Source organism: Cuculus canorus, chromosome 12 (assembly GCF_017976375.1).
Source record: "Cuculus canorus isolate bCucCan1 chromosome 12, bCucCan1.pri, whole genome shotgun sequence".
NCBI lineage: Eukaryota > Metazoa > Chordata > Aves > Cuculiformes > Cuculidae > Cuculus > Cuculus canorus.
Genome location: NC_071412.1, coordinates 19,262,409 through 19,276,926, shown reverse-complemented (window position 1 = coordinate 19,276,926; position 14,518 = coordinate 19,262,409). Strand labels below are relative to the sequence as shown.

General features: G+C 39.9%; 1 protein-coding gene across 6 annotated transcripts in view; it reads left to right on the top strand.

Moving 5' to 3' along the window:
- USP3 (ubiquitin specific peptidase 3) overlaps window positions 1–14,518 on the top strand; it is a 48,026-nt gene that overhangs the window by 17,379 nt on the left and 16,129 nt on the right. For 4 of the 6 annotated variants that reach the window (XR_008451864.1, XM_054077665.1, XM_054077668.1 and 1 more), the window contains exons 2-4: window positions 4,650–4,710; window positions 6,987–7,118; window positions 13,824–13,907. Coding sequence is in view for 5 of the 6 variants with exons in the window: in XM_054077665.1 (XP_053933640.1) it covers window positions 4,650–4,710; window positions 6,987–7,118; window positions 13,824–13,907 (277 nt within the window). In the remaining variant the exon portion in view is untranslated. Of the gene's footprint in view, window positions 1–174; window positions 371–1,463; window positions 1,484–4,649; window positions 4,711–6,986; window positions 7,119–13,823; window positions 13,908–14,518 lie in introns of those variants that run through there. The other 2 variants (XM_054077669.1, XM_054077670.1) reach the window with 2 other exon arrangements.

The following is a 14,518-nucleotide window of genomic DNA, read 5'->3' as shown; positions in this document are numbered from 1 at the left end:
GATGGGCGAAGGGGCTGGTTTGCATCGCTCCCAGGGCTGCTGCCTGCTCTTGAGACACTGCACGGCGCAGGTTCCCTTGCTTGGCTGCCTCATAGGAGCTGCTTCCTGTTTGTCTCCTCCTCTTCCTGCTGCTTTTTTCTCTTGCCAGTTTCTAAATCATGCAGTGTGCTATTTAAACAGAACTATTAGTTTCACGGGTTGTTTGTATGCTTTTATGTAGTTGTAGCTTTCCTACAATGGAAATGGGCAGCTTTGTAGAATACAGCGTTTGTCAGGAGTGTTCATGTTCCACAGAACCGAGCTTGGAGTCTGTTTTCAGTAATGAAAAAAAAGCGAAGATTCGGGAGTACATATTTGAGTGATCACGAGGGTAAGATGGGGTGGGGGCCTTGCGGTGAGAGTGCCAAACTGATTAGCCATATCTTACTCATTCTGCTTGGCATGGCTTGATGAACATCAGGGTGATTTACAGAGTGGAAAGTGGAGGGGGAGGGACATCTTTGAATGTTCCCGTAGTTATATACGAGTCTGTATGCAGTGGTGTTGGATTGTTTGCTCTCTTGGGGATTGGTGCCACTCCTCATTTACAGAGGGCTGTATGAGAAATGAAGATTCAGATTTTGCTTAGAGAAATTGTTCTGTATGAGAATTTCCCCTTCCTGATACACAATGAAAAATCATGTTTCTAAGCTTCCAAATAAGCTGATATTGATGTAAAATGGCAAATGCTCACTGCTTCAATCAGTATTGTGGCATTGCAGATTTGCTTTCCCTTTTCTTCAGACATGTTAGCCTCTTTGCCTAACCAGTTAAAGCTATCCTAAAAATACATCAAAATGAGTCAGTTGGGAGTGGTTGCAGTAGCCACTTTAGGTCGAGCTGAGAAAAATAGTAGCATTTCTTAGGCTGTGTACCACTAAATAAGGTGTAACAAACACGGATAATCAAGGGGTTTTTTTAGCGTGGTTAAGATGTTTGCTGAACATAACTTTATTCCAAAGTATGGGGTGCTGATGTAGTGCATGCTTCCTCCTCTTTTTGTAAATAGCACTAAAAAAAAAACCCAAACCCAAATCCCTGTTGGGCTACTAATTATTGAGGGAAGACATGTACCTGTGTGAATGGGTTTTTGAGAGTCTTTCCTCAGAGTTCTGTGTTAACTGTCTGATCCTGGAAGTCCTGAACACCCAAGGGCCAAGTTCCAGGGCTGTGTCATGTGCTTTGAACTGAGAAGGGATTTGTTACAGATCTCTCTCTCTTGTTTCTGGTCTACCTTTAAGCCTAGTGCCTTCAGTCAGTACTGCATCCGAAAGGAATAGCATGCGCTTTCTTTACAGATGAAGCCAAACTGTCAAGACCTCTAATTTAGATTATGATCAGTTCAGGGCAGTGACTGTGCTTTTGCTGTGGATTCCAAGGTGCCTCTCTTGTCAGGAGTCCTAACTAACACCTGAAGCTCCCGGACTCATCCGATTTATCAATAGTAAGTAACAGACGGCAACTGCTTCAGGGTTTGAATTAAGGAATACCTGGAGAGCCAAGCTTTAGTGCAGAGCTCTACCGAGCCAGCCTCAGCGAGGTACAGAATGTGATCTTCAGCAACCTTTTAAAAAAATCAGTGGTGTAATCCTCTCAGAACGGAGCAACTGTGGGTCACAAATCTAATACTGGCTTCTGTATTTAATCTTGTGGGAGTCACTTCCATGTTATTTGAGTTCTTTGTGGGTGGAGATGTTTGTGCAGAAGATAAACTACACATTTCTAATGTGATGCAATTGGAGCAAAGTTCTGGCTAAAAGTTAAAGTGAACAAATGAGCCATCTTTTCCTATTTCCCGAAATGAAAGGTGGAACATTTTAGTGGTCACTGTTTTTTTGGCATTGTGCAGAGTTGGTGGACCTGTTTGCTGGCTTTGTGCAGGACACTTAATACTGGTGTGAACTCTGCAGGATGAGCACTACTTCAGCAGAATTTAACACTTGACAAACAAGCAGTGCTGGTATTTAAAATACCTGAATGTGAATTGGAAATTGTTTGGTACTGGTGGAAAGTAAGAACGGTAGTTTGCATCATAATGCTTTGACCTACTGATTGAGAACCAGTTCTGCCCACAGATGATAACATAGTGAAAGGCTCTTTCATGTTCCTGGCAAGGAAAGTGTAGGGTAGTGATTTTTTCATGCAGCACTTAATCTGTGTTTGAGTGCCTGAGTGGGTTTGGCTTCTGTTTCCTTCTGGTTAATTTTTTACCTTTCAGTTTGTGTAATTCAGGAAAATAAAATCGTATCAGGTTAGACTGATGGCCCATTTAGCCTGTTTTTAACCGCTCCTGGCTCTTTAAGGTTTTCCCTTTCTCTTCTGTTTGCCAGTGCCCAATGGTCATTTTCTTGCTAACATTTTAGTCAACTTAGATGAATTTCTTCCACTTTTCTAACTGGGGATGTGAGAACAGCTTTACCTGGCTGTCCTCTATTGCGAGATTATCATCACAGTTGCGGGAAACCCATCAACTTCAGAAAAAGGAAAGCTTCTTTTTGAAAAACCGATCCCAGAAAACAGAAGTGAGAAAATGCGTTTCTGAAATAAAGTAATAATTACGGCAGTTGAGGAAAACAATTCTAGAGTCTTTACTGAGCAGTTTAAAGTAGTTACTTCAAATAATATTTCTGAAACATGCACTTTTTTTTTTCTAGTGAACACAGTAAACTTCTTAGTTTTAAACATGTTCTGGTTTGGGCCGGTGAATTGAAATGTGGCAACTGTTTGTAATAATGGATTCAAATCCAGAAAACAACTCTTTAAGAAGCAGGCTTAGCACGTTTATTTTTCCATCTGATTTAAATAAAAAAGGTGAAATGTAATGGTGGAAAAGGGTGAAATGTAATGGTGGAAAAGCATTTTACCTCTTCTAAACAGCTAAGCTACTCATTTCTCTCCCAATTGAAAATTGCCCCCCTTCCATGCCTTTTCTTTTTAATTAGATAAAGAAACCTTTAACTTTTGTTAGTTTAATTTTCTTTAATAATCTTTGCTCTTAACAATTTGATAGCTACTGTGATTTGCAGCAAAAAATGTATTTTTGAGTTTTGCTAGGAATCTTGAATCCACCTGCTCAGGTGACCTTGCCCTGGAGCAGCTTTCATGTTCTGTTTTCTCAGTTTCCCAGTTCCTTTCTCTAAGATGTGACTCCAGACAAGGAAGGCTGTTCTCAAGCTTTCCCACAATAAATAACAATATAAATAATTTACATATGTGCTAGGATCTAATCCTCTGCTCTTTGTCCCTTATTCCCCCTAGCCTGCCAGACTCTCCTGTTTCTTATTTTTCCTCTGTCACTCTTGACTCGCTGCTCCAAGAGGCAGTTATTTATAGCGCATAGGAAATTAGGTGGTATCACACCCTTCTGTATTTCAGGGATAATTGAAATTGCCTTTTTATTGGTATTTTCTGCTCTGACAGAAGTGCATTTAGCATTTCATTTTCTGTACGAGTTGGGTATTTGAAAGTGCGATGTTATGTCTGTAAGTTCTGTGGTAATGGATAGTTGTTAACAGTTTTACTTAGTTAAAATCTAAGCATTTACATATCATAGCATCTCTCCATCAATTATATGATCTAAATTGGAGTTCCTCTAAAAATTTGAGGGCTCAATATCAATTTAGTTGTAGTTCCAAAATTGCTATTGTTTATAAAGATGCATATACATTTCTTGACTAATGGAAATTTTTGCTCCCTTGCCTGTTTTACTGGGTTCTGTCTATATTGGTTATTTATTGAGATTTTGTTTCTAATCTGAATTTGCAGACTTTGCTGCTGGGCTAGGTTGAGGTGGGAGCTGGAATATCCTGTGCCTGCAACTGTACCCTGGGATGGAGTTTCATCATTTTCTAGTATCTGGTGGTTTTTTTTCTGTTTATGCCCTTTATCTTAAAAAATCCATGTTTGTTGACTTTAAGTTTTCTAGACTTGGAAGACAGCTGAAAAATTACGTAAGATCTAGTGTCTTGAAGCACAGCACTGTGCTTAGCTTTGCCATTCAGCTTCTTGTGCATGACTAAAAGGGTGAAATCTTGGATAAAGCTTTTACCAGCACTGCAGCGCAGGAATACCTATTGTGTAAATGGTGCGTGTCGTCATGCGTTGCACAGTAATTTATTCTGTGTGCTTCTTATCAGATTGCCAGGCTTTCTTGCAATATCTTTAAAAGGGCTTCTTGTAGAACTACTTTGAAACAAAAGTGAAGCACTGCGGCTTTTATTCCCTGTGTTCGCTGAACTGCCTTATTAAAAGCCAAAAGGAAGGTTTTTAAACTTTACCAGTGCTTTTGCTGCTTGTGCTTCTGTTATTTCTGTGTTGTATTTCAAAACCAAGTAGGCCTCATGTGGGTCTAATGACAGGTAAATCTGTAGTCTGCCACCAAAACCCAAGCCAGAGGGCGGCTAATGTGCTTTGGCGACAGCTTCTTCAGTCTGTTAGTGTAGTCCCTGACAGGGGTTAAAGGACATGACTGCCTATTTTATGTAACTGTGCCGCCGAGATGGAGTCAGCAGAGCTGTGACTGACGCTTGGGATGTGTTATGCAACTGTAATATCGAAGCCAATTCATTTATTCGTTTAACACTCCATTTTTTTTTTTAAATCTTCTACAGTGTGCCGGTCAAATAAAAGTCCATGGGTCTGTCTGACGTGCTCAAGTGTCCATTGTGGAAGGTGGGTACAAAGTGTTAGCGTGCAGATATTTTCATCCCACCTTTGCCTTTTGCCTTTGTTGCTCGACTCTGAGGCAGTTTGTTTGAAATTTTCATGAATGCCTTATAATTCCCTGAAATAAACCTTTCATGGTCTCGTTTAATACTGTATATTTACACTGACCATACTTGTTTGCTACCCTGTGAGAATCCAGAGGCGATGCTCAACATCATTTTTTTCTCAAAAGAAAAGTGTACAGTGATTATTTTTTTTTTTTCTCAGCTCAAAAAGGGCATGGATTATTGTGAAGTTTCATTCTGTAAAAGGTGTTTCTATTGGAGTAGGATTAAACCACTAAGAATTCTTGGAAACCCACAAATCCAAAGTTGGCGTAGCTTATTTTGAGAAAAATACCAACTGTCCAGCTGAGACAGAAAGTACCTTAAATGACTCTAGCATAGTTTGGAAACAAAGTTATTGTCATAGTATGTAAGAACTAGCTGCCCTCAGAATTCCGTCAGACTATACCGGGGTTTTTGTCTGTATTAGTTGAAGTACATCACAAGAATTTGTAGAGCAGTGATACAGTGAAGGCTGTTATTTATATGTCAGGAAGTTGTAGAAAATTTGATGCTACATAATATTTGAGATGCACTTACTAATAAGAACGCAGTTTGAGCTGACATTTAGACAGTATCTGAGATGTGAACTGTTTTCCTCAGTAGGGTGTGCCTTTATTCTGGAAAAGCATCATTAAACTCGGTGACTTTGTTAAAGTGGATTCAATAAACTCTGTTTTATTTCTTTGATCTAGATAGCATTAAATGCTACAATTTTAATGTCTCCTATTCAGAGTTTTCAGCACAAACCCCCTTTTTTCCCCTCTTTATTAATTTCTTCTATAAATTTATACTTGGTGAGAGCAAGGAGTGGGGGAGCTGCTTCACATTATGTGATGGTGTGAAATAAATAGGAATATTTTACTTGTTACCCATTTAAAAAAATACCACATATGACCTTTCTCATGTGCAGTTAGTAGGCTTTGAGTCAGTTATTTATACAGTTTGTTTTGACTTTTCAAACTGCTTCCATCCTTAAAATGGAAAATAATTTTCTAAGAGTGTAATATATCTTGTAGTGGGAGCACTTTTGATCATGAAAGCACGCAGTGTAGTCTGCTGTTCAGATTATGTTTGAAATTAAAGGAAAAGAAGTAAAGCTTTTCAGATCTCCACTGAAGTGCCTCCTCCAGCTGAGAGCCATTGGGAACATTACTGACTGTTATGGCAGCAAAGCAGTTCTGGTGGGAGCGTAAACCCGTCATTGCACTGTTGGGCAGAAAACCGGCTCCTCCAAGCACAGCTGTCTGGTTTGGGTTGTGACTTAATCACTGCTGGATTCTGCCAGCACAGCAGTGTCGGGAGCCCCGAGGCTCCAGTGCCTTAACTAGCCTGGCTGCGTTCGCAGTGTGGTTTACACCTGCGTGTGAGAACAAGTGTAGGATCCAGGGACCTTCGTGTGGAGCATGTGCAGTTCTGTCGGCTGGCATTGCGCAGTGCAACAAGCAGGAATTCACCTGACCCTGCACTTCTGCGTGGTACAGATTACCAGCTGATACTTCAGGCTCTTGCATTTGTCATGATGTTTTCTTTAATTAAAGATGCTTGATTTTTCTAGATCTCAGAGTTTAGATGTGAAAAATGCTCATTATGTCAGCAAAAGACTTTTAGATTTCTTTTTCAGTTAGGTGACCCCCAAGCCCTAAAGCCTTTCAAATTTATGAGCTTTATAAAACAGAAAGCCCTAATATTAAATCATGCTGCAGAATGGTAAAGTTTAAAATAGGTGTGCTTTCATATGGGAGTCAGCACACTCTTGAATCACAAACATGATGAGTGCTGGGTGGAGAAAAAGGTAGAGCCATAAGAAAAGTATATGGGAAAGAAATATGTAGAACTACTCCCGTTACAGGTATGGAAAAGAGACCTAATGATTTTCTCAGTTGTGAAGGTGCATCAGTCTGTTCAGGTCCCAGATCCTGGGGTTTGGTACAAGGATGCCAATTTGTGGTTGCTGTGAAGGACACGAAGAGATTAGTTTGGGCAACATGGGAGAGTAAAGAGGCAAAAAGAAAATTGAAAATATAACCAGTGTTTTCACATGAATGAATTGCCTCTTTTAATACCTGTGTAAATAGTAGATACTTATTAGACTGCCTTGTTTGTTCTTATTTTTAATGAATGTCAATTAAATAGCTTTAAAAGTATAAGACTTATTTTGGTTTTCATTTATTTTAGGTATGTGAATGGCCATGCAAAAAAACATTATGAAGATGCACAGATTCCTATGAGCAACCATAAGAAAACAGAGAAGCAGGAGAAAGTCCAGCATACTGTGTGTATGGATTGCAGTAGTTACAGTACATACTGGTAAGTGTTTAAATGCTGTAATTGGACAAGTTTTTATATACTAGGAGGTGAAAACGTTAGACTTTTGTGAAGCATCGTATTGATCAATTTTTTAGCACTTGATCTCTTGATTTCCAGGCCTGGCTGTTCAAAAACAGTTACGAAATAACCTTCTTCTGTTGCATGTGTATTGTAGGACATGGTTGTGGCTAAACTCCTGTATTTCAGATGACTTAGCAGAAATTTTCTGAAATAAATGCTATGTATGTGGTTTGGAGTTGTTTCCGTTTGCTTTGGGGTATGTTGAGAACTGAACCTTACAATTGCAAAAGCTGCTGTCTGGTTGTAGTTACTCTTTCTGTCAAATTGGTGACCCCTTCATATAACCTTTATTTGTCAGGATACCAGAAAGTAAAGTAATGCACTATAGTTCCTGCCAAAGAGATGTGAACTTGAGGTGTGTTATGTATGTGTTTTGTTTGCGGTTTCTTCCAATGTTAGTGTTTTTCCTTCATTCTGAGAGAAAGGCTTCTTTCGTTTGGTGATTCAGTGCAACCTGTATGAGTTTGAGCAAGTGATGGAATCTGCTTGGGAAGCAGTATCCCAGACAGGATTAAGTAGCAGAAGCACAGAAGAATGGAAGAATGGATGGAAGAATGGCCTGGGCTGATATATTTTGTCAGTTTTAGAGTGGGATATGAGCACTGTTTAGGGAGATACAATAGTTGGGCTGGTAATGTTGGGTTCCCAATCTCCCCTATTTCTTAGGAATCAAAGACTGGAAGTCTATTGAAAGCAATGCTTTGTGTGTTCAGCATCTTCCATCCTTTTCGCCGCTAAGCAACAGTTGACAGCTGCTTCCCTGTTAGCTTCGTGGTTTCCCTTGTGTGTTGTTACTTGTCTGGTGTGGCAGTGTAGGATTTGAACAGCGCAGATCTTGGGGAAATGTGTGTTATGATCTTGTGAAATCACTGAGTATATGGCTCTGCTGATGGGTGTCTTTTGTGTGCGTCATCAGGGAAAAATCTGTTTGCTGAAGTTTGGGTACCAGGTTTTATGAGAAATACTTCTGTAACAAATACTTTTATCCCCTGCAAGTAAAATCACAGTTAAATGGTCTCATTTGAAGAGATTTTGTTTGGAGCAGCTAAAAAATTTCTCGGATGGTGCATGCAGCAATGACAAAAGCTGTATGGGTGTTAAGCATAGAAGAAAGTTGATGTACAGGGGTTTTGCTTCTATATACATTTTATTCAAATGGCCAGCATTTTGATATGCTCCTATGTGAAAGCGTTAGAAGCAATACAGTTTTTCTAGGTGATACGTACACACAGGTTACCAACGTTGGAACAGCTGTGGGAAGCTAATTTGACTTTCCCCGGTTAATGCTGTTAATAACAGAATTCTGTATCGTGGCTTTTGTTTTGTTTTGTTTGAAGTATGATCTGTCTTTTAGTCACTCTGGAGGTAATAATGTGTGGAGGAATTTCAGCTGGGTATTTGAAGTCTTGATGATATCTGAATTTATGATGACAAACAGTATACCCAACTTGCTGAGGCTTGCTGTGTTGAGCTGGCAAGTCAGAGCACCCTGCTGACCTTATCCCAAGCGCAGTATGGGCGTTGCCTTACTAAGGACTGTGGGATCAGTTACTGAAACAAACTGTGCTTGGGAGAAGCAGGTGGGCACCTGCTTAGGAACCTTACTGGTGTTTCACAGCTTGTTTGTGGTAGGACAGATGAGCAGCGGCTTAGCATGTGATGTCCTTTCTGCAGAACGCTGAGTCATCGGTGGATGAACTGGAACTAATTGTGGAGTTCCTGTTGTGTTTGATTTACTAGCAAATTAGAACTCTCCTCTGCTAATAGGAAGCCGAACAAGTTTCAAAAGCAGCATATCTTTGCTTTCATTTAGGATATTTCATTTTTTCCCCACGTGATAATCAGAAAAATGTACCTTGGTGTGTTATTGCACCTGTTTTCTCACTGGAAATGAGCTTAGTTGTATAGATGAAGCAGAAAGCATTCAGTCAGTACTGTAATGATTGCTGTCAAATAGTGCTTATCAGTTAAAGGAAATAGTTAGATGAACTTGAATTGTAACTAGCTACCGTAGACATTGAATTTTAAAATGTAATTTGTTAGCTCCTTCAGTATAGAAAAGAGCCCAACAGACAGTGCTGTAATGATGTTTCTTTTAAGTGAACTTTTATTTAAAAATTAATATTTTATGTTATGAGTGTGGGAAACCTGATTAATTTAGAAGACAAGAAAATACCATCCTAAGACTTAATTGAATTTTACTTTTCCTGTAAAAAAAAAAATGGAGACATTTTGGTACAGTGCTGGCTTTTATATTCTTATTTGCAGTTTTGTTTACTGCACAGAGTTGAGTAGAATACTCTTGTTCCATTTTCATCCTACAGGTCCCACTTTACTGTGTTCTTGGCTTGCATGGTGATAGCAGTGAACAGGCCTTTAAGGGCTGTTTTCTAAGCAAAAAGCATTTATTTAATCCTTTGCTTTTCTTTGGCCGTGTCATACACTTTCATGCAGCTGTGAGAGCACAGTCCAGGGTTTGCCTTAGCTATTCGTCTCAGTATGAGGGGGAAGAAATACTGTGACTGTTGAAGCTACCATGATCTATTCAAGTTTTGTTTCTAGTTCACATGCAGTCTTCCTGTAAACCAAAACTGGATCCAACAGTCCCTTATAATTGCATCTCAGCCAGGAAGTCTAGATGTGTACATTTTCTTTTACATGATCACAGCCTTTTAACATAGCTTTGAAAGCAAAATGTTTCCATTCTGGTGCGATGGTGGTTAATTATTTTTTTTTTTTCATCCGAGATGAGGTTTCTGTTGTATTTATGCATTTGCTGATGTTTTGAAAAATACAGGCATGCTTGAGGTATCATTAAGCATTGAGCAACTAGGGATTTGCGTTCCAGAGGGTTTTGATCTTTCCACCACGTCCTCCTACTTGCCTGTTCAGTCTTCATGGTGGAGGAGTTGAGAGAATGATAACCTTTTATTTATTATGAATGTGCGACTCTCTTCTTGATTCTTTGTTTGCTTTTGTGTCAGTAGATGCAGTACTAAACTCCAGACTGAGTTATGTTTGAGGCCTTGAGCACTGACAAAAACAGGTTCCCAAATTCCAGTTTTTGTAGGTAATCAGCCTTTCAGTTAGGTCTTAAGTACTAGGCACAAAGAGTTTACAAGAAGTACAGATCTTGTTTCTCTGGATCCAGGCTATGGTATGATGCTTTCTATTGCCATGTTAGTGGGTTTTTTTTGTGCACAAGAGGTAAGATGATCCGCCTAAGAAGCCTGCTTTCAGAAACCCATTGCCTGAAAGAGGACTCTGGTACATTTGCTTTCTTTGTGCTGCTGCACAGACAGTTGGTTAGCGTAGAAGAAGAAAGGCTGCCTTGTGTATGTATTTGCATAATATGTTTCCCGTGCTCATTTAATCCCAGACCCAACTTGCAGGTCAGATTTCTGACCCAGTAGCCTCCTTGTTATCTCTTAAAGGGACCTGGTTGTGCCAGTGCTCCCCTGCTCCCCCGCTTCCACAGGGGCTACAGTAAAATAACCAAGTGCCAGGGACTTTAAAAAAGTATTTTTTAGTCTTTCTTTTCCATGATGTTGGTTTTATTTTAAAAACCAGATATATTGTGCTAGCACAAAGGTATCCAGAAATTGCATTGCTTAGGACCATTATTTTGCATTCTACAGTCAGTGTAAATTAAAAAAGGTTAAAAGCCTTTTATCAAGACAATAAAACTTTGGTTCTTAGTTTACTTGTATCAGGTGTTAGCACAACTAAGGGAACTTGGATTTTCCTTATTTTTCTTGTCAGGTCATTCTTCAAATCCAGTTAGGGCTTTTAAACCTAGCGTGAAGTTCTGTGACCTACTGAAATGGCCAGCACTAAGCAAAGCGTTCCCTAGAGCAGGGCACGCAGTCGCTAGCTCGCTGCCGTTGTAGCAGCCCAGGAGGCCAGAAAAGACATGGAGGTAGCAGAAGTGCTAAAAATAGAATATGTGTTGAGAGGAAAATATTGTGTAAATTCCTATAAGGAACCCTGCCTGAAGTGTAGCACTTGATCTGTACATTCGCTGTTACGATTATGTTGTAGAATTGTAAGTGGATTGTTAGTTTGTGTTAATCCTGAGGATCGCAAAACAGACATGTTTTGAATGTCAGCGTTCAATATAGGAAGTAATCTTTTAGCAGTTTACCTTTAAGGGGTGAGGCCTTAGCAAATTTTAAGCTATTTAAACATGAACTATTTCTTATGCTGTTTACTTTGTTTATCCAAAACAGATTAGTAGTAGTGCTTTTAGTTGTAGTAGGAATGTTGAATCTTGGTGTTGCAGGGAAGGTGGTTTAAAAAACCTGCACATTAAACAGAGAAATGGAAGGAGCTTGTCTTGTTTTTAAGTGACTCTTAAACCACTTTTCCACCGTTGCAAGGACTCTCATGTTTAATGACGTATTTGGTTTTATTCCTCCATCTTTGGGGCAGGTGCTAACTTGCAGTTTTATATGAAGATGTAAGTGGTATGTGAGATCAGACTAAAAATAAGGTTAATGTGCTCTTTAGGGCATGGTGCAAGTATTAAATCATCTTTCAGTTGTCTTAGAGGCTTTTGGTGAGCTTGCAGCTGCTTTTATTCCCCATTTGTGGACATTGGTATCTACACAACTAGGGAAGCAGGTAACTAGCTGGTTACTTGGGGTGTGGACACGCTTGGTGTTAAGGAGGGGTTGGACTATGCTGTATCCACTTGCTCTGTGTTCACCTCTCACCTGGGCTGGCCTGGGTGGTGTCCTGCAAGAGTAGCAAATGCAAAAACACTTCATTGGGTGACTGTTGGTGGCTGGTAAAGCTCAATAGGACTGCTTATAACATGGCTGAAAAATAAGCATGTTCATAGACTTCTTCCCCTCCCAAACTAACTAGTTCTGGTCACAGTCTTTAAAAAGAAAAACTCTATTACTGGCAGTAGCTATTTTATAATTTCTAGATCTTGTGTCAGTATCCCTAACTGCTATGTGCAGCATATCTTGAAAATCTTGAGAGTCATTAATTTCTATTCTCAGAGGAAAAAATCAGCAGCGATCCTGGACTGTTTGGTATTTACAGACCCCTCTCAGTGGCAAGGACCTTTACTTTCTCAACTCTGTACTACTCTTCAAGAATTCAGGGTTTGAATTAATACTAGCAATAATTTTGCCTTCGAACTACATAGCAACAGAGAATGCTGCATGTTCCAGTTGTGTGTGGAGTCGATAGCTTTGTTAACTTAGAAAGCACGGGTCTGCTCCAGCAAAGGAGTAACCTGAGGCGAGGAGGATGTAATATGTATTTGAGTCAGTCCTGTGCCAAAGTGAAAGGAGAGAAATAACAACAGTTCTCATGTTAAACAAATCCAAAATAAGTTAGTTTTCTTCACAGGAAGTGTTCAGTTGCCTGCCAGAATGTGAAGCGCAGATTCATGCTTCACAGTAAGCACAGGCCTGGCAGGCAGTGCTCTGAGCTGAGTTACCCGGGTGGGATGTGGGAAAGGGAAGTTGTGAGGAGCGCTTTTTGTCACAGTGTGCTCAAAAGAGCTGGTGCAAGTGGTGTGAAGTCTTTCTTGCCTTCCTTCCTCACACCAGAATATGGGTTACCTAGTCCTTGAGCCAGCTCTTGGCTAACCCGGCAGGAGTACTGCGAGACGCCATCTGCAGCTCCTGTGCATAGCAGTAAGGCTGCCACTCCGCTCGCCACCTCTGTTGAGAGACGTGAGGAGGCTGCACAGAATTGCTGGCTAGCCGATGTGTGCGTGTGAATTCTGCAGGGCTGGGCCTCCTTACTCTGTTCCTTCAGAAATAGAAGCTTCTTGGGAAATGGAAGTTCTTCATAGAACATTGTAGGATTATAGACTTCTGGTAACTCGTGCTTCTGTTGAGAGGCTGCTTTGCTTTGGCTTCATTTTACCTTTGTTTTGAGGCAGTGGGGAAGACTAGCTTCTCTCTTTTTCAGCTCAGTTAATTTTGCATGCGTACCCTGAAAAAGTTCAAAATACTAGCTTAAATTTTCTAAGAGTTTCTGTATATAAAAAGCTATATGAGAAATTGAGTGATATTAGTGGTTAAAGCAGGAGGTGCAGGTTGCCACAGACTTCTGGTGTGACTTTGGACAAATTGCATAATATCTTAGTTCTTCTCTCGCCTTTTTTCTGTAGCAGAAACTTGTTATGTATGTATCTGTTTAGCATCTTGGGTTTTAAAGATGGCTTTACAGTAATATAATAAATTTATTTATGCCATACATGGATAAAATCTTTGTATTCTGTTTACCTGATGCCAGCCGGTCTTTTCTGATAAATCTTCTATGGATTATCTACTAATACTGCGTTTGGTTACAGTGTATGTTTGAATTGTTGTTGAACTGGAGTTCTGCATTGAGACAAGCATTACATGATGCTTCTGATTTCTAATAAAGAATTGGGCTAAAGGGAAAAATATGTAATAAGGCAGTGCCTTTGCCTTCTCTTGCTCTAGGGTAGTTTTCAGAGGGAGCCAGGCCTGGTATATAGGTGTTGTGTTCCACTGTTCCCCTTGTCATCTTCTGCTGAATCCCTTCGGTGCTTTTCACATGCAGGCTTGCATGACTGTTTTGGAGTACTTCATTGAAATCCCTTGCACATTCTCATACATGTTTTTCTTGCAGTTACCGCTGTGATGATTTTGTAGTCAATGATACCAAGCTGGGCCTGGTACAGAAGGTCAGAGAGCACCTACAGAACTTGGAAAAGTAAGTAGTTTGTTTACATCCAGACAGCGTATTTAATATATTTATTTTGGTCCTTATATGTGTTTGCTACTCTGTGTGTTTATTAAATATACTTTTCATCACTGAAAAACAGAGGTGCAGAACGAATGGATTTGGCTGATCTTCGCTGGTATCCTATGTTCTGTTTCTTATAGGAGAGAATCTTATAGAAGGCAAATCAGGAATTGCACAGGAATTTAGATATCAATTAGCTTTCTTGCTACCTAGCCAATAATTACTGTCTTTTTCCATATAAGCAGGGGAGAATCATAGTTTTTTCAATACCAGAATAAGTTTTTGGAACAGAGAAATTGAAGTGAAAATGCAGGGGGAAGTAGTCTTCATATTAATTGCATAGTTTGGTTTCCAAACAAAAGGTTATGAAGGCTTATGAACTTAGAATTGTACAAAGAGACATGTATTTCCTCTGCCTTTATCTGGCGCCGTTCCACTGAGTGGGAGATACTGCAGTCTTTGCAATGCAGATGTATGTGTGCGTACAGCATTTCCAAATGCATTTGAGTGCCCCAGAGTTCAAGTAGGCCTCCTGCTAAGAATTTGCTGTGATTTGCTGGCTCTTCCCCAAGTAAAGC